We start from the raw sequence: 19,426 nt of genomic DNA, 5'->3' as shown, positions 1-19,426 counted from the left end.
GTCGAAAAGGGAAGCCGGAGAACAGGATGGGGCCATTATCTTGTACTGAAGTCGAGAGTTGAGTGGGATTTCTCTTGTCCCAAACTCCTGCTGGCCCCACAGCCAGGAGGCAGGAAGGCAAATGATTATATCAAGTCTTCACTATGTGGATCTGGTTTCAGCAGTTGGGTTGTTTCTTTTCATCAGCCTCAGATGGACTCCAGCCCCTAAACTGTGGCTGTTTTGCTCCGTGTAAACCCTATTCTCTGCCATGTTAAAAAAAAAAAAAAAGAAAGAAAGAAAGAAAAAGAAAAAAAGAAAAAAGAATTCTCCAAAATAGGCTGCGTTTGTATAAAAACTGCCTCACCTCCCATTCCTCTTTGGCTTGTGAAGGGCACCAAAGTTTTACCACCCCAAAAATATGCCTTTTGGGATATTGATTTTTAAGCTAGTTATTAAGAAACAAAAGATTTAGAAAGAACCTTTGACCCCTCCCTCTTTTCTACCTAAGAGATCCAGATGGAAAGGCCTGCTCCAGGAAGGGAATCTTAACATATTCACCAGAGCCTTAGGAAGGCTCCAGGCTGGGGCCTGGTAGCTCTATAACCCCCACCCCTAACCCCACTGTGTCCCATTGTTTCTGGGTTGCTTAGCAAGAATTTGCCTGCCACTTGTGTTCCCTTCTTTTTACCTACCTGTAAATTGCCTATTTTCCCATTCCGCTATCCCATCACTGCCACCTTTCTCTTTTGTCCATAAAGCATATAAACCTCACTACCCAATACCTCTTTGGGTGTCCTATCTTAGGACACTCCGCACCCCCTGCATATACGTCCATAATAAACTGTATATTTTCTAATGTTAATCTGGCTCTGTTAATTTGATTATTAGCCAAGCTAGAAGAACTTAAAAGGTGGGAGGGAAAGTGGTTTTTTCAGCCCCCACACTTGGATTACCAGTGATGTCAACTCAGGAAGGCAGTTTAGTTTTCCTTTGTCTCCAGTGTCCTACCAGGGTATTAAAAAAAAAAGTCCAAACGTGGGATACTTCATAGCATAAGTGAGGAATTTCAGGAAATCAAGACTCTTTCAAATACTTGTTTTTACACGAGACTTTGAATTTAAGAACCAATTTGGTGTTTCTTTTTCCTTAGCATCATTTCCCTAGAAATACTCCTACCTTGTTTCCCCAAAAAGAAGACCTAGCCGGACCATCAGCTCTAATGCATCTTTTGGAGCAAAAATTAATATAAGACCTGGTGTTATATTATATTATACTGGGTCTTATATTAAAATAAGACCAGGTGTTATATTAGTTTTTGCTCCATTAGAGCAAAAACGCATTAGAAAAGACGCCTTAGAGCTGATGGTCCAGCTAGGTCTTATTTTCGGGGAAACACGGTAGCATGCAGAGGCAGAAGCCTAAGGAGTTAATAGTGGGATAATGAACGGGGTTCATTCCACCCCACTCTTAAGGTAGGGTTTCGCTTCTTTAAGAGCTTATTCACCTACAAACAACATTTGAGTCTCAATTATTATTTTTTATTGTCTTGTAAAATAGGCAGGACAAATATTTCCATTTTACAGATGAGGAAAGACAGTGCAGAGATGTTAGGCAATTTGTCCAAGGCCACACAGCCTGACTTTGAACACCACTTTTCTTTCTACTCTACAGTTGGGTGCATAATTTTAGGGTATGTCATGCCGGACGTCAGGCGGGGTCTCTGGTCCCGCTCCCGACATAAGAACGCAGGACATGGTGAGGCCAAAAAGGAACACCCACGGAGCCATAGATAGAGGAGTCATACCACTATACTCTCGCTGGCGGCTGGGTTGGAGACACAGGAAGCAGGATCCACACGATCTGCAACCCGCCATGCTAACTGCAATCCGCACTTGCTAGCTCAGCCACTATCTTCTTGCTTGCCCCCATTTTTTGCTAGCGTAGCCACGGCAGTTATATTAGTGGCCAGTGGCTCACTGGTTACAGCTGACGGCCAACTAGCCACAGCTGATGGCCATCCAATCACAGTTGATGGCCATTTACTACCTGAGCCAGCACCTTTCCACGTGAGGCCGAGAGCCTGGAAACTGCACTCCTGGCTCTGTCCCCACAGGGTACAATTGACATTGACCTCTATCTAAATTATACTCTTGGCGTTGGTCTATACCAATGCCCCTGAGATGCTGTTTGTACATATTCAATCATCAAATATTATAGAGGATCTACTTTATCCCTGCCAACTTGTGTCAAACTACTGCTGGCTGAAGGAGGAGGTAGAATAGGGATGGGGTGGGAGAGTGGAGATTGTAACGGTCAGCATATAGAAGTTTAGAGCTGAAGAACACTCTTTTAAACCAATACATTAATATTTGTACAGAGGGAAACGGAGTCCAAAGCTTTAGTGTCTGTCCAAGGTCTTAGGGTCTTGTCAGTGGCAGGGCAGGAACCAGAACCCAGAACCTGATGTGCCCAGTGCCCACTGTGCTTTCACTGAGTGTCAGGAAGCCCCCGCTCCCCCTTTTCCCATTTGTTCTCTCCTGGCTTCCCTGTGGGGTGTAGTGATTTTCATCCACTCTGTGTTGACTGGCGTAGCTGAGTGGTTCAGAAGCTCTACGGTGAAGGACTGTTTACAAACATTTGAACTAAGTGACTCAGAGTTAGCCAGGGCACGAGAGAAGACAGCTTTTCTTGGGATGAATTGGAGAGCTGGGAGAGGACCACAGGACCCTGTGAAACTTAGAGGGAGTGCAACTCTGGAGGGGGGCGGGCGGGGGCTGACCCTGTGTTGCCAGGGAAGTAACCTATACAGAGCTGAGATTCCCATTGCCCCAGGGAAAAGGAGCCTGTCCCAGACCAGGAAGGCAGCACTGATCAGAGACAAAATGCTGGCCGGGTCTACCCAGGGAAGAATCTGTCAAAGCAGGAGCAGAACCGCTTCAACTGTAGCCTTTCTGCAGTTGGATTTTGGTGCCCATTTCTCCTTTCTGGGTCCTCTGCTCCACCCTCCTCTGCCCAATGGTAGGGCTGATTTTACTTTCTAAAAAGTCCGCTTCCCTGAAAACTTTTTTCTTTCTTTCTTTCTAATGATAAATTTTTTTTTTCCAGGAAGCGGACACAGATTACTCTGATTTCACATGATTTGTCCTGGCACACAGTGAGGTCCAATAAACATGAGCAGTGCCCCAGAGAGCTCATACACAAAAGGCTATTAGCTTTTAATTGAAACCCTCGCTCCATCCCCCACTGGCCCCAGCCCCTTCCAGGAACAGGAACTCAGGCCTTTGTGAAGCAGGGTCTATAACAGAGGATTCGGCCAAAATGAAAGGAATCTTGAGTTGACCCAGAGGAGCGAGATGCTCTTTTGCGCCCCACCCCCTTATGGTATTCAAAGGCTTTTCATTTTCTGAGCGGTATTGAAATTCTAGGACAATGGAGGCCAAATCCTTGTGGTGGGGGTGGGGGGTTGGGAGTGAAGAAAGAAGAGAGGGTTGGAAGAGGGGGAGGCCTGGGGGAGCCCATCTTTTGTGATTTTTCTTCTTTCCTACCCATTACCTTACAAAAAGGGGGCGGGAGAGAGAAAAGACCCAACAAAGTTTGTAATGAATGATGACATCACTTCCGGTAGCCCCACTGCTCCGGCTTCAAGACCAGAGAGACGTTGAGAACAACAGACTATTTACAATTTCATTTTAAATTATTTTAAACCCTCCCAGAGGAGTTCTTTGATATGCAAACATCTCCCCCAAATGGAGATAATTATTTATGGAGATGTGGCCCTTTGAAGGGGAGCTCCAGTCTGGTGAGCTTTGAGGCTTCCTACCAAAGGAAGGAGGTTCCAGATAAGATGGGGCCAGGCTCATTCACATCTTCCTCCCACCCTCCTGCTGCCTCCCCTGGGAAGAAAGCTGCTTTAAAGAAGAAACTTCCCAGAGTTGCAACTGACAGTTCAAGTTACAACTCTCAGGAGCAGGCTGAGGTTCCTCTGTCATTGTCCACAGTCAAGTTCCAGGAAAAGTTTCTCTCTTGTCCCTGGGTGTCTCCTCCCGTCGGAGAAGAAAGGAGAGAGAATAAGGCTGTAGCTTTTGTCTTTTCAACCCCTGAAGTCCACTGTAATGTGTAAGGTCGTGAGAGGTAGAAAGACACCAGGGAGGTTTTTGGGTGCCAATTTGGGTGGATATTTAGGGTTGGTACCCGGTCTTTAGGGAAGGTAAGGATAGGCTCGCCCTCACTTGTCACTACAGAAACGCCTGTGACTGGGACTGTGGTGGCCTTGGGGCCAGCTCTTTCTCTTCCCCTGGATTTTCTTTTGAAAATGCTTTAACTCTTTGGCCTGGAGTACCAAGTGCCGAATGAAACCTGGAGGGGACACTCGCTCCCCACCGCCTGCCACATCTGACCCCTCCAGGACTTATCCAGCAGCTTCGGAGTTCACTTCTTGGAACTGGTTGTTACTGGAGAAAAAGGGAATTCCAGGACACACAGACTTAAGCAACGCAAACAAAGCCAAACAAGCAGTAGATTTATTCAAAGGAAATAGGTATGGTACACTCTCAGGATGGCGTGAGAGTGGGCAGGCCCAGGAGAAGAGCAACTGCCTCCAAAGAACAAAGAAGTGTAGGATTTTATCATCTTTACAATGAGGGTGCGAAATATTCAAGATGTAGGGGTGGCACTGCTGACCACTCCTTCCTGTCGGGAAGAGGGATTTGTTTCTTTATTTGGCCCTTGTGGGAACTGTCATGGCGACATGGGGTGGAGATTTTTCTTGGCTGCCATGCTAATAATATTATAATCCACTGTAATTAGCTAAAGTTCACCTGACGGGCAACATGGTGTCCTGGATCTGCTCTTTGCTGCCAGAATCCAGTTCTGGCCAGTCTGGTAGCTACAGCTTTTCTTAAAAGTGACCTCAGCTCCTTCGTTCGTTTCCCACACTTGCTCCTTCCCTTCCTCCCCACTCTCTCCCGCCCGCCCTCTTCTTTCTGCCTACGGTAACAGCATCACCTCTCTTCCATGTCACCTTCCCTTCATGTCTCCCTTCGGGTCTCCTCCCCTCCGCACCCTCAGCTGCCCTTTCCACCCTTTCAAGTTAGCCAACTGGGTGAGTTTCCTAGACCTCCCTGTGGTGGGGAGGTTGAAACATTCAGCTACTGCTGAGCCTAAAATAAAGCCCCTGCTTCTATCACACTGGTTCTCAAGTGCCTCACTTCTTCCCCTAGGGACTAGGCAAGGTGGACCGTGAGGCCTTTGTGCCAAAGAAGAGATGCTAAGTGAGGGGCTTGGGCAGCCCCAATTCTGGCCAATAGTCAGAAAGCTCAGCATCCCAAGGGCATCCTTTCATAAAATAAGACTTTTTCTCAAAAAGATTTACAAGGCAGAAAATTTGATATTCCGTTGCTTGTCTTGCATGTCTCAGGTTCAAACATGCTATCTTTTACAAATCTCAGTTTTCCCTAGGAGGGAAGGTTTTTCTTTCCCCCTGACTGGTTGAGGGTGAAGGAGCCAGTATGGATGAGGCAAAGCTGCCGTACTCCCTGCATCCCAGGAAGAGCCCTGAGCCAGAAGTTGCCCAGGAAGATGAGTGTTAAGAAATGACGATGGTGAGAGGCAGAGACCACACGGAGGAGACGGGAGCGGTCAGAGAGCACTGCCACCTACCACCATGAGCCTCTTCCACCTGCCCAAGAGTGAGATGACTCCAGAGGAGCTGCGGAAGCGGGAGGAGTAGCCGTTTAACACCGGTCGTGCAGTCAGTCAAGAACAACACCCACGTGCTCATCCACCCTTGCAACAACAAGAAGCACCTGGGCTGCATGAAGGCCTTTGACAGGCACTGCACCATGGTGCTGGAGAATGTGAAGGACGTTGGACCGAGGTCCCCAAGAGTGGCAACTGTCAAGAAGTCCAAGCCAGTCAGCAAGGTCCAGCACCTCTCTGAGATGTGCCTGCGTGGGGATTCCGTCAGCAGAACCGCTCAACGCGGGCAAGTAGGGGTCTGTCTCCTCCGGAGGTCAGAACTCGCTCCCATCCTGCGAAGACCTGCCCTTTGTTTAAAAAAGTCCTATGTTTAAAAAAGAAAAGAAAAGAAATGACGATGATGAGAATGGTGCACGGATGTGGTGGTCTAGGTGTGAGGGTGTGAGACCCCATTCTTCCCCTAGGAAAAGACCATCGTTCATAAGGAAGATTTTATTTTTTAGAGTAGTTTCTGGTTCACAGCAAAAATTGAGCAGAAAGTACAGAGGTTTCCCATATGCCCCCTGCCCCACCCCAAGCCTTCCCCACTGTCGACATTCCCACCAGAGTGGGACATTTGTTATAATGGCCTGCATGAATACATCATTATTACCCCAAGTCCATAGTGTACATCAGGGCTCATCTTTGGTAGTGTACATTCTGTGGGTTTGGACAAATGTGTAATGATACGTATCCATCTTTATAGTATCATACAGAGTATTTTCACTACCCTGAAAATCCTCTGTGTTCTGCCTGTTAGTTCCTCCCTCTCTCCTATTCCTTGGGGATCCCAGTGCTTTTTGAATTTTGCTGCTGATACTGGTTTTAGCAGGTTTATGGGAGTCTCAAAAAAAAAAAAAAAAAGACACTTGCTTTACCTTTTTGAAAGGGCATCCTTATTTCCTAAACAGATTTGGGACTATAGATACTAGGAACAAGTTTGATGGGGGTTTTTTGTTTTGTTTTGGGGTTGTTTTTTTGTTTGTTTTTTTTTTGCATGATAGAGAGGAGGGATGTGACCTTCCTAGAAATCCTGATTCTGCTGTTTGTAAAGATTTTCCTTGCTGCACTTTTGTGTTTGGAATTCTCAGAGGCAGACTTGGGCTCTGTAGGAGGAAAATCTTAAGATGATGCAGCATTACAGTTTCCTGGCTGTGCCCTGGGGATTTTCATCAGAGCACTTTACCAGAATGGGCAGACCGCTGGACCTCCTCGGCCATGCTTATTTACTGGCCAGGAAGCTGAGACCTAGAAAGTCAGGAATGTGGCGAGGGGGACACATGCCAATTAGGAGCAGACCTAGAAGTGGAAGACTAACAGAGACCTTCATGAAAACAACTTGTCCTTTTTTTTTTCTTAAGCAACAGTAAAGAATTCTGTTATGTCAAAATTTCTAAGTCCCTGTTGACCATTTTTCATTTCAACCAATATTTTCCTCAAAACAGTATCAAAAGAAGGATTTGGGCAGCCGCTGGCCATTTGTGAGGGGACTTGTCCTGTGGAAATAGCTTCCTGTAAGATCTTTGTTGGAATAGCACAAGGGTAAGATTTTGGACTGATGAAACAGTTCTATATCTTGATTGTGGAGGCGGTTGTTACACAATTGTGTGCATTTGTCAAAATTCATAGAACTGGACACCAAAAATGATTATTTACTATATAGTAGGTTAAAACGTAGATTTTTTTTTTAAGATTTTACTGGGGAACAGTGTGTATTTCCAGGACTTTATTGGGGAACAGTGTGTTTTTCCCAGAACCCATCAGCTCCAAGTCAAGTTGTTGTCCTTTCCATCTTAGTTGTGGAGGGTTGCAGCTCAGCTCCAAGTCCAGTTGCTGTGTTCAATCTTAGTTGCAGAGGGCGCAGTCCACCATCCCTTGTGGGAGTCGAACCAGCACGCGCTCCAACCAACAGCCCTCTGGCCGCCCGGGAGCTCAGTGGCAACTCCTTGTCTTCATTCTAGTTGTGGAGGGCGCAGCTCGCTGGCCCATGTGGGAATTGAACTGGCAACCCTGTTGCCCAGAGCTCACGCTCTAACCAACTGAGCCACCCGTCTGCCCCCCGCCCCCCAAAAAAGTAGATTTTTAAAAAGAAAAAAAATATTCTTTGTTGGAGTCCAGAAAATGTGGGGTATTTCTGCAACCAGGCAAGGAAGTCATTCTCCCAAAGGGAGAGGGGGCAGGGGTGGCCGAATGTTCCTCCACTCTGTTTAGTTTTCCTCAGTCACAGTGGGAGTTGGGCCTACCCCAACCCGATGTGGCTTGCAGCTTAGTCTCCTCTCTGAAGTTCATCCATTTCTAGCATCTGTTTTGCATAAATGTCTCAGCATCTGTTTGGCTGTAGTGAGTTATGTTACACCCATTTCAGTCATCTTCCTTTTTTCTTGTTGTGTAATTTGCCAGTTCAAATAGTAAGTTAAGTTGCTGGACTTCGGAATCAGGCATGTCACCTGAGGAAAGAAAGGAGCAGAAGAAGAAAATTAGGGCACTGTTTGCTACTGGAAAACATCAGATTTATAGCGCTTTTTAGATCTTCTCTGGTTCCTTTGAATTTCCTATTTATTCGGGCCCAAAGTATTGTCTGCTTCTCGAGGGACATGTAAGGGCCCGTGGAGACTTGGGATGTTCAGTTGTAAATGCTGTGCTTCTCCAAAGCCCTGTAACAGCCAGTCCCCAGTGGGAAGTTGACTCTGCAGGGCATGGGCTCAACTTCACCTCCTCAGCTGACTTCTAGTCTGGCAAAGACACAGGGAGAGGTGAGCTCTGGGACCTGGGGTTGGAGATGCCAAATCCTCCAAGCGGATTCTGGCCATTCTCCTTATCCACCCTGCCTCAAGATTAGAAAACGGGAAAAGGGCCCAATGGTCACTTTTGACTTTAATTTCTCCTAGTTTCATGATATTTTTTTTTTAAAACTGAAATGAATTTTAATACAGAAAATGAAGACTGTATTTTGCAAATTTATCTCTCAAAGGGATATCTCTATTTGCAGAAATCAGCGTGTTACATCATGAGATATTTTTTATAAAGAGAATTTAGTTTCATTTTAAGCTATGAACTTTGGCAAAAGTATAAATCAGATAATCTAGTGCTAGTACTATTCTTCACCTATTTGTTTTCCTTTCTTCTGTTTATGTTGATGTTATCTAACTTTTTTTTTGTTAGTTTCAGGTGTACAAAACAATGCAATAGTTAGACATTTCACCCCTTACAAAGTGATACCCCCTCTCCTCCAATCTATTGTCCCTCTGACATCGTATACAGCTGTTACAATTCCATTGACTCTGTTCTGTATGCTGTACTCCATATCCCGTGACTATACATGTACATATATATATATATTAAATTATAGTTGACATACAATATTATCAGCTTCAGGCGTATAGTGCAGTGGTAAGGCAGATGTTATCTAACTTTTGATGATGAAAGAATTAGATGCATCATGAGCCTTTCATTATCACACACGTACAGATGGCCTCATCTTTGAGTTTCTTCAGTTTGCCTCATTTTGTTTTGCTGGTAGCCCGATTTGTATTTGATAACTATCGTGTGTGTGCGCATGCACGCTTAAGGGCAACAGACATCCTTTTCTTCTCTTTGCATTTAACCTGACTGTGTTTGGTTTGTGCTGGTTGTTTTATTTGTTCTCTGAAGTTTGTAGACCACTGGGGCGTACCCCTCACTCACTCTGGAACCTGGTCTGCTTTCAGCTGAGAAAGTATGACCCTTAGTCCCTAGGCTTAACTGTGGTCCTATGACTCAAATAATGTCTTGGATTAACTGAACAATTTTCAGTTCCAGTCACAGTGTTGTTTTCTCCACCATGATGGCCCTCTATACTAAGAGGAGTGTCTGCTCTTAGGTGACCACAGATATCAGCAGAATAAATGATTGATGTACATGACACATACCCCAGAATAATTATTTCCAATCCTGGCCACACATTAAAATACTGAAAGATTCTGTGTTGGGGGCTCCACCGACACAGGCTTGACTCAGTTGGTTTGGGGCAGGGCCCGTTGTTTAGTTTAAAGCACCCTGCGATTTCAACATGCACCCAGGACTGAGACTGCCACAGAGGTGGCCCATCACTTTCTCATGTATATCCTCAAACCTGTAGAAAGCCTGAAACACGCTCTCCGAACCCTCTTCGTTCTCAGCTTCCTGTTCTGTGGCCCCACTCTTTGGGATTACTGGTGTTCCTGGAAGTTCACTGGGCTCGACCTCCCCTGGCCAAAATGGGGTGACAAGCCTGCCTCGCCCCGTACGTCTCACTGAAGAAGTGGCATCTTTTCTGGTTTCTGTCATGAGTGTCACCTGCATTGTTGGTTCTTATCCCGTAGACTTGTCCTAGGGGACCCTTCTGATGCGGGGTGAGCATGTGCCTTCCTTCGGCTTGCACTAGAGATACTGTCCAGCTCCAATGGCTTCGCAAGTACCCATTGGTGACATGTGCCAGGTGCCAAAGAGGTGTCCCTTCCTGCCCACATGGTAAAGAGGGGAGGAGCTCAGGGTCAGGAGATGCTGGCGGGAGGACTGCTGGAATGATTGCTGAGATTCCAGGCCTCACAGAATATACAGTTAACAGCAGGAGCATGTGAACCTAAGAGGTCTATTGTTTTAAATGAAATCTGACTCATTTTTGAACAATTACGATTGCAGTCATCTGATTCTATCACTGAAATACCTGTTATTAAGATCCTAATCTGTAAACAAGAGAAAAAAATACAGGTACCTCTTTACCGAGAGGACAGGAGTGTGGTTCTATGTGCTCTTCATCATATTAAGGAGAAATACAGGAGGCTGAGGGGGACAGCGTTGTGACGAATGGAAGGGGAAGCATCCCAGGGGCAGACTATAGGTCCCAGCTCTTGACCTGCAGGCCAGTGACCCAACTCCAAGCGAGTCACCCTGTCTCCTTTAGCCTCAGTTTCTTCATAAGTAAGTTGGGGACTGCAGTATTTACCCCAAAGGCTTGTTGTGAGGGATTAAATCAGATAACGTCTGTGAAAGTTCCTCTGCAAGCTCCAGGCACTGCATAATTATTAGCTATGACTATCAATTTGAGAAATGGCTTCATAACGAGCAGCTCAATTAACCTACAGCCTCCCTGCTGGCTCAGGAAGCTCACCTGAGGCTGGATCCACTGCTGGGATGAGCATACAAGGCCCCAGGTGAGTGGTCTCGCTCTCTGCCCTTTGTCCTCTGAGTCACTGTGGTGCTCAGAGAGATTTTGACTGAGGACCGGAGAGTGTGTGGCCAGGGATGGGAAGAAGCAAGTGGACCCAGGAAGCGAATGAAAGGGGGTTTGCTCCAGGCCGGGAGTGGGGATCCGGGTGGGGTAGTGGAGGAAGAGATGGGAAGAAAGGGGATTTGCCCAGAGGGTTCTGTGCCAGGAGCTGTCCACACACTGCTCAGTTTGTGCTGTGCTCCCCACAGGGGTATATTGGGGGAGATGCAGGCTCCATCTGAGGCTAGTGCCCGTGTAGGGGAGGAAAAATAATTTTTCCTCTACCCTTCTGGGTTCTTGACTGGGATCCCCATGTAAGACAGATAAACAGGAGAAAAACAAACAAAACTTTAATAACATATAACCTCCTGTACACATGAGAGAGACCCAGGAAAACTGAGGAACTCCCCCAAATGGCCCAAGCCATCACCTTAAATACATCCAACTAAAGACAAAAGAAAGGTGTTGGGGGCTGGGTAGGTGACCAGGAAAATCACAGTAAACAAGGGTATGATTGTTACACAGATTAAAATTCACGTCTTCTTCCTGGGGGTGGGAGCGGACACAACCCTCATAAATGGAGATTTCCCTTATAAAGGTAAATGTCTCTTACAAAATGAAACTTTTACTCAGAACTTTTCTTATGTATGCTGTTTCTTTAAAATAATCTGCCTAAACTAATCATAATGCCAAAGAGACATATTTTGGGCTGGCAAATTCTGCTCCATTTTCACCTGCCACAGAAGTGTCTCCTGGAATCGGGCAGAGAGGACTCAAGAGGCATTTGCTGAATGATGGAAAGACTAGTTGTGCGGCTACTCACTGTCCACATCCAAGCACGTGGAAGGGAGAGTGGCCATGGGTCCTACAATAGACAAGGGCCGAGAAGTCCTGGTGTCACAGCAGTGGTTCCCTGGCTGTTATTGGATAATGAAGGAAATGCCTGAGGCTCATTAGTGCTTTCTGACATACGTGTTCTGGGGAGAGGGGTCCCCTGGAGCTGGTACCCCAGAAGGCTTGAGTGGCCAGCAGGAAGTCAAACACAGGAAATCTGCCCACAGCTCAGTCTTTGTTTATAGCCGAGGAGGCTTTGCCTTTGGACTTGAGAATAGTGAGGCTCTCCCACGTCCTTTTTACCGGACCTATGATGTGATTTCTTATTCACAATTGCCCATTTAGCTGTTTTGTTCATTTCCTGCCAGGCCCTAAGGATGTTGAGGAAACGCAGGCAGCAAAGGTTCAGAGATGGTTCTGGAATCCAAGCAGGCTGAGGGTGGAGCCCAGTGCCCTGCCCCTCTACCTCTCGCAGGAGCCGAGACTTCCCCATTGCCTCTCTGCAGGATAGAACCGTGTGAGGACCTGTGTGCAAACCTTGCTCCCTTACTTCCTTGCCAAGATCCTGTCAACAGAAGGTCACTGAGAACATTTTCTAGCACCAACTAGCCACCAGGCATGTTACCTTCACAGTTACCGAGGTTAACTTTACAGTCTTCTCAAAAACGCTAGGAGGCGGATGCCATCATTTTTCACATGATTCTGATGAGAAAACTGAGGCACGGACAGGCGTGTGACCCTCACAGGGTCACACACCTAATCAGTGGAGATGCCTTGAGTAAAACCAGTGGCCTGGCTTCAAAAGGCCATGCTGGGTCAGACGGACTCTGAGGACAGACCCAAACCCATTCCTCAGCAACGGCTGTCAACAACTTTGGGGGGTGGGTGGGTTTCCTTCAGTTGTAGTGTACACTTTGATTCTGGATATTACACTCTGGTAACACTGTCCAGTTGCAGATGGCTTAACATGGGGAAGAAAACTTGGACTTTATCTGACTCAACCTGCTTTTGAGTGAAATGCAAAATAAGTTGAGATTGGGGACTATCTTTAATCCTCCGTCACATGAGCCTGATGACACTGCAGCATCAATCTAAGTGGTTAATGGACAAAGTGGGTCAATCCAGCTTTAGCTTAAGCCAGGGGTGGCTGCCGTGCTGCAGAGGCAGTCTTCCTTCAAAGAAAGCGTCTTCCACTCCTGGCTGTGAAGAAGGAGTGCTCTCCAGGGAGCTGCCCTCACTGCTGGGTGCGACAGTGAGTTTATGTCATCATTTCCATAAATGTGCTCAATATAGGAGTTGTGGTCTCAGTGGACTAGAAATGGCTTGAAGCTGGACGTTTAGAATATCTTACGGAGAGGTAAATATTTGGTCGACAATGATGTGGAAATTGTCTTTTTTTTTTTTTTTTTTAAATTCCTGAGCCCAGGAAAGAATCAATCAGAAATCTCTATCTCATTGCTAATGGAAAATTGTACATTGGTGACCACAACTGAGTGTCCAATTACTGAAATTGTTAGCACATCTCCTTTGGTTGTATACAGACGGGTGTGTGCACACACATGCTCAACTTTGGTCCTACCATGTGCTATAAACTGTATTGAAAGCTATCATAATGATTATGTATCACATGATGATCATTAACTGTTTTAATTCTTATTAAACTCACATGAGGTCGGTATTAGCTTCTTCATTTTTAGAGATGCAGAAAAGAAGCCCAGAAAGGTTAAGTAAGTTGTTCAAGGTAACACAGCTTGTAAGTGGCAGACCTGGGATTTGAATCCATGCAGCCTGACCGCCAAGCCCACATTCCTTAACTGTTAAGCCAAAGTGCTTCAGTTTTATAAACGTCATAACAGCTGAATGAAGTAGGAGGAATTATTCCCATTACACATATGAGGATACTGAGGCTCAGAGAGCAAATAAGGCACAGTCTCACATCATTGATTCTTATTTTTTTAGTGCTAATTGCCACCACAAACTGCGTTTTGGTCCAGTTGTCATGGCCTATATCTACTATAGGTTGTAACAAGTTTGTCTACATACTTTTGCTTGATTAATGTTGCCATAGATATACAAGTCTTTTTTTTTTTTTTTTTTAAAAAAAAAGCACAAACAAACAGAATCTAAAGTATTTTTGGAAGTTTGTGTCTTGGGAATTTCCTCTTGGTAAGTTTGTATTAGTTCATACGTCCTCTGATTTCACCCAAATTTTTGGCTGCTGTGTGTTTTGTTGTCTTCGGGTATGCTTTTCGGGTATGTTTTGTCAGTGGTCACTGTGATAAAGTCAGCACAGCCTGGCTGGGCCAGGGTGACATGTGCCCATAGCACATTTGTCCAGGCTTCCTGAGTGAGCACCTGAAGGCAATCTAGTGAGGGCTACGGGCAGAGAAATCTCTGGGAGCCCAGGTGCTGTTATTTTGGAAAGGCACATACCCAAAGGCCAAAGGCTATCAGGTGTTGGGGACCATCTGAAAGCTGGATACCCTGAGAAGTAGGGAGAGGTGAAACCCACAAGAGGATCTTAGAGAATCTTGTCTTATGCATTTTACCTTGGATGCAAGTGCCTTTATATTTCAGGTAGACGGTGTCTGCCCTCCAAACTTCAGAGGGGGCATTAATGTACCTTTCAGCTCTAAAATTCTTGCATTTTTTTAATGTTTCTACAACTGTTCCCAGTGATGAGGGTGAGAGGGTTAGAAGTGTTGACATTGAGAGGTGTGGCCAAAGAGGTGTCTGACCCGCGTTTGCTCTGTTTGCTTTCCTCAGGGACCTGATGCCGAGAACCCTGGAAGGGCAGATCACCATGGAGAAGACGCCCAGTTACTTTGTCACGCGGGAAGCGCCCGCGCGCATCTCGGCCATGTCCAAGGACACCAAGCTCATCGTGGTGGTGCGGGACCCGGTGACCAGAGCCATCTCGGACTACACGCAGACGCTCTCCAAGAGGCCCGACATCCCCACCTTCGAGAGCTTGACGTTCAAAAACAGAACCACGGGCCTCATCGACACGTCGTGGAGCGCCATCCAGATCGGCATCTACGCCAAGCACCTGGAGCACTGGCTGCGCCACTTCCCCATCGGCCAGATGCTCTTCGTGAGCGGGGAGCGGCTCATCAGCGACCCCGCCGGCGAGCTGGGCCGCGTGCAGGACTTCCTGGGCCTCAAGAGGATCATCACCGACAAGCACTTCTACTTCAACAAGACCAAGGGCTTCCCCTGCCTGAAGAAGGCCGAGGGCAGCAGCAAACCCCACTGCCTGGGCAAGACCAAGGGCAGGACCCACCCGGAGATCGACCGCGAGGTGGTGCAGAGACTGCGGGACTTCTACCGGCCGTTCAACCTCAAGTTCTACCAGATGACGGGGCACGACTTTGGCTGGGATTGAAGGCACCCGGACCGTGTAATTTACCACTTGGCTTATATATTGAGAGAGAGTATATGTATGTAAAATGTACAGAAATCTATTTTATAATAATTTATTTTTAATTCATGAGCAATTAATTCACTAAGCTGCCTAGCCACGCTCTTTAGAGAGTTAGCTTCATAATCTGTTAACATTCCAAAGTGTTTAACTAATATTTTGTTCTTTTCCTCACAATTGATGGTGCTTCCATTCCCCCTCCCTCCACCCATAATATTTAAAAAGAAGAAAAGCACAACTTGAGATTTTTTTTTGTTACGGGTATGCAGCCTTCGATCGCTGTCTGAATTCACTTGCCATCTTCTTGTGTCTTGGGTCTCATATTCCAGATTCCATTTCTCTTTTTGCCTGTGTACCTCATAGGAGCACTGAGCTGCCTCAGCAGTGCTGCACTCTGAAAGTGAGACCTCATGTAGCAGCTTCCTCGGCCATATGATGCCATTGCCAAGGATGTAGACGCCAGACCACCATGCTAGGTTTCCCCCCCCAAGTCTGCCAGGCACATGGGGGAATCACTGCCTCGGCAGGGACATCCATATCCTTTTAAAGCCTGCGTGCTGGGGTCCATTTACTTCAGATTTTGAGTTTGAAGGATGGCCCTGCATCCTCTTCTGCCCTATCCCTGGTTCGTTAACCAGCTTGAAGTGTATGCAAATGTTAGCTCCCTCTGTCCCAGTTCATGTGTGTGAGATGCGCGGGTGCTGCTTTAGAAATAAAGATGGTCTCTTCTAATTTGCATGAGAGTGCACCATGCTCCGTTCTCCAGGCAGACAGCTCTGCTTTGACACACCAAAGAATCCCCTAGGATAGCAGAACCACAGGCACAAACCAAGGGTGCCGGGTGTCGAGACCCAATGGGGTCAGGTGCATCCAATGCCATCAGCATCTACCAAGGTGCTCCTAGGTGCAGAGCCAGCCATGTGGGGCACATCCCAGTAGGCTGGCACCCTCAATGGAAGAAAAGAGAAAGCCCCCAAAAGGGCAGATGGCTTGACAGAGGAAGGGAATCCTTGGCCCCCTGCTTGATGTCTAGAACTTTTCTCCTTGGAATTCCTAGCTCATCTCAGATCGACAACATGGTCTGTTATAGTCAAGAGCCAAACAGCAAGAACCAGGAGTGTCCTTGGAAGGACAGGCTAGGTAAGCGGGCCCCTTGTTGCCTCTGAGCACTTGAACCTGAACTTGTGCAGCTGTCCTTCGGTTTAGCTAAGCCTTTGCAGAAGGGTCGCCACTGATACAGAAGGCTCTCCCCATACCTCTCTGCTGAGAGAGCAGTTGGGGATATTTTATGATGACTAGCTAGTGGCCGTCGGGTAACCACATAGCAATATCACATAATGACATATTCACTTTATCCTTAATTTTCTAAACCAGAATGCTTCTACCATAATTGTTATTTGAGTTACACATTCATCAAGGAATGTATGGGAAGGTATACATATGGTCAAAATGGTTGGGTTGTGATATTTACAAAGGACACATGTCTGTTGGAAGGGATAACTAGCCTGACAGAGGAAGAAAACTTACGTGAAAAAATAATTTATCTTCAGAAACTGATCAGAGATGTCACTGGTCTTTAAGTGAGTTCTTGTGGATAATCTGGTTTGTATTTGCCCACAAGTTTTAGCCCACATCTAACTAGGTGATGCTTAGCAGCAAAACTGTTATATGTCGGTTCTGTGTAGGAGGGTGGGGTGGGGGGCTCTGCATTCCTGAGATGTTCTGTTCATTTCCTAGCTTTGTTTCTGCCTCTACCCAGTAGTCGAGAACCTGCACTTAGGGAAACGCCATAATCATAGCGTGGTTCTCTTGCTGCTTGGGTATCAAAGGCATCTGTATAAGGGTGCTAATTGATCATGTGTTTTTCCAGTCAGAAGGCTCATGTGAAATAAAACTGAGAACACCGCTTTTCAGTTACAGCATCACATTGCTCAAAGTAAAAGTCAGTCTCCACGTCCTGCACTTCATTCTTCCTTGTCCGCTTTCTGGCCACTCTCATACTCTGACCTGGTCATGAGGTAGAATCGCAGGAAAGCTCAGAGAAGGGTTTGCAACAAAGCGGGTGGAAAATATTATTGCCTGAGCTTTTCTTTCTCCTTCAAGTCCCTGCCCTCTTTCCAAGCTGGACAATTTTTGATTAAGTTGTTTATTCCCTGCCTTAAAACTGAAACAGGAAATTTTCAGATAGAAGGAGGGTCATTTAGTCATAAACACTGAAGTGGGTCAAGATTCTATTCTGGGTCAAATCCTTGAATCCAAACAGATGTCGATAATTAGCACTGAAGGACTAGAGCAAGTCTTTCCATATAAAACAAATAAACCAAACTTCCTGTGCATCTCTTCACAGGGGTCTGATAGCGTATAGTTCCTGACTGATCCGGACACAGCATCGGTCCCCAGGTTACACCCCACCGTGTGATAGTTATTACAGAGCCTAGCCCCCATGTCTTCCTCCTGGAGAAGTTAGGCAACACATCAGATTAAGCCTTGGGTTTCTTCCTGTTCTAGCAATCTGCAAGGCCACCAGCTTAACTTTTAGCTGCTAGAAGACAGACACCATTTCATGTTTTGGCAATTTGTCCTCGCACATGTTTTTCGTTTCTTCCAGTTTACAGGAAAAGCTTGCTAGTCATTGGAATACTTTATTCCTCGTAGTTTTGTTTCTTTTCTCATTAAAAAACAAAAATATGAACAAAAAAATTGATGGTTTTTATTGTTCCTATCTACTCCATGCTTTCTTTGAGGCATTTGTATAGTAGTCTGTTAACTTGGTAGGTGGTACCTGAAAAGGTATTTAACTGTAATAAATACTTAACTGGATGATGGAGGAACAGAAATCGTCTTCTCATGAGATTCTCTTTGGAAGTCATGTTGAGTGACAGATACATCGTAGACCTTTGGAGAAACAGTTTCAGATCCTGCCAGGATATTTTCGTAAGAAAGGAAAATGGAAGGTTGCATTTTAGTATGTATTTAAAATGCTGACACAGAAATCAATGTCATTTTTTTCTTTTCAGTTTATCAAAAAGGACGGTCAATAAAACTTAAAGGTGTGGTTAGATTTTTTTCACTTTTGTAACATTAATTTATGACTGAGTTTCATTCAGCCCCGTAATCTGAAATACTGTGCAAATTCTAGCAGTGTGTCTTCTATAACCTGGATGTTAGAATAGCCAATATGTACAAAAAAAAAAAAATTAAATCGAGTATTTTGTCCTATGTATAACACAAATTAATTTTACACAGAGAAAGATGTTTCTAGAAAAATGAAATTCTGGTAATTCATACTATTTCTTTGTATGAATAAATAAAATATATTTTACCAACTTATGGGTACTTTTCTGTTTTATGATGTGTTGTGGGTGGACAGGGAAGCCATATTTTATTCAATAACTAATCACATGCATGCGCACACACTTACATACCACACAAAGGCATTCTGAGGGCAGGTTGCTCTTTCAGACTGTAAGGGGTCCAATTCAAAATCCATTAATCCACCAATATTTAGGGTAAATTTTTGTGATTGACTCTGGAGGCTACAAGATGGGTGAGAGGCCGCATACCACCTGGAGGAGCCTACCTCCCCTACAGGAAGTGCTGTCCGTTACCGGGACTCGTAGAGCACCATGGCCACAGTGCTACAGCCTTTCAGTGCTCGGGTTCCTGCCAGGGAAGGTGCATGGGGGCTGCCATGTGCAGGGCACGTATCACACAGGTGTGGTATAAGCAGAGCACTGGTGTCTGGGTGATTTGTACCCTTCTCACATTTGCAGTGTAGTCTCATGTCAGTTATTTAGAGATTGTTATCCTTGAGATACAGTAGAAAAGGCCGGCACAAGAGGCTTTTTCTGTATCTTTAGCCTGTCTCAAATGACTCTGTTTTCTTGTGACTTAATATATCATCTGTATGATGATTCTTTGTTATTAAACATTTAACTGTTTCACTTAATTTTTTTTTAATTTTTCATTTGAGATTTATTTTAATTTTGGTACATTTGTTGTGTTTTAAAGTAGCTGACACCAAATTAATAAATTAATGCTCAAACCCAAAAGTTCTGACTTTTTGTTTTTAACCACTGTATTGAGGTGTGATTGGCATACAAAAAACGTATACAACTTGGTGAGTTTGGAGATAGGTACACACCCACCCATGAAACCATCACCACAACCAATGCCATAAACATGTCCATCACCTACAAAAGTTCCTTCCCGCCCTCTTATTTGTT

At 45.5% G+C, this 19,426-nt stretch overlaps 1 protein-coding gene across 1 annotated transcript in view; it reads left to right on the top strand.

Moving 5' to 3' along the window:
- Positions 1 to 18,975, top strand: part of HS3ST3B1 (heparan sulfate-glucosamine 3-sulfotransferase 3B1) — a 43,364-nt gene extending 24,389 nt beyond the window's left edge. The window contains exon 2 of the mRNA XM_033091451.1: positions 14,546 to 18,975. Coding sequence (XP_032947342.1) covers positions 14,546 to 15,164 — 619 coding nt within the window. The 3' untranslated portion in view covers positions 15,165 to 18,975. The remainder of the gene's footprint in view (positions 1 to 14,545) is intronic.
- The last annotated feature ends 451 nt before the right edge of the window (positions 18,976 to 19,426 follow it).

Source organism: Rhinolophus ferrumequinum, chromosome 21 (genome assembly GCF_004115265.2).
Source record: "Rhinolophus ferrumequinum isolate MPI-CBG mRhiFer1 chromosome 21, mRhiFer1_v1.p, whole genome shotgun sequence".
Lineage (NCBI taxonomy): Eukaryota > Metazoa > Chordata > Mammalia > Chiroptera > Rhinolophidae > Rhinolophus > Rhinolophus ferrumequinum.
This window is presented reverse-complemented; position numbering and strand designations above follow the sequence as displayed.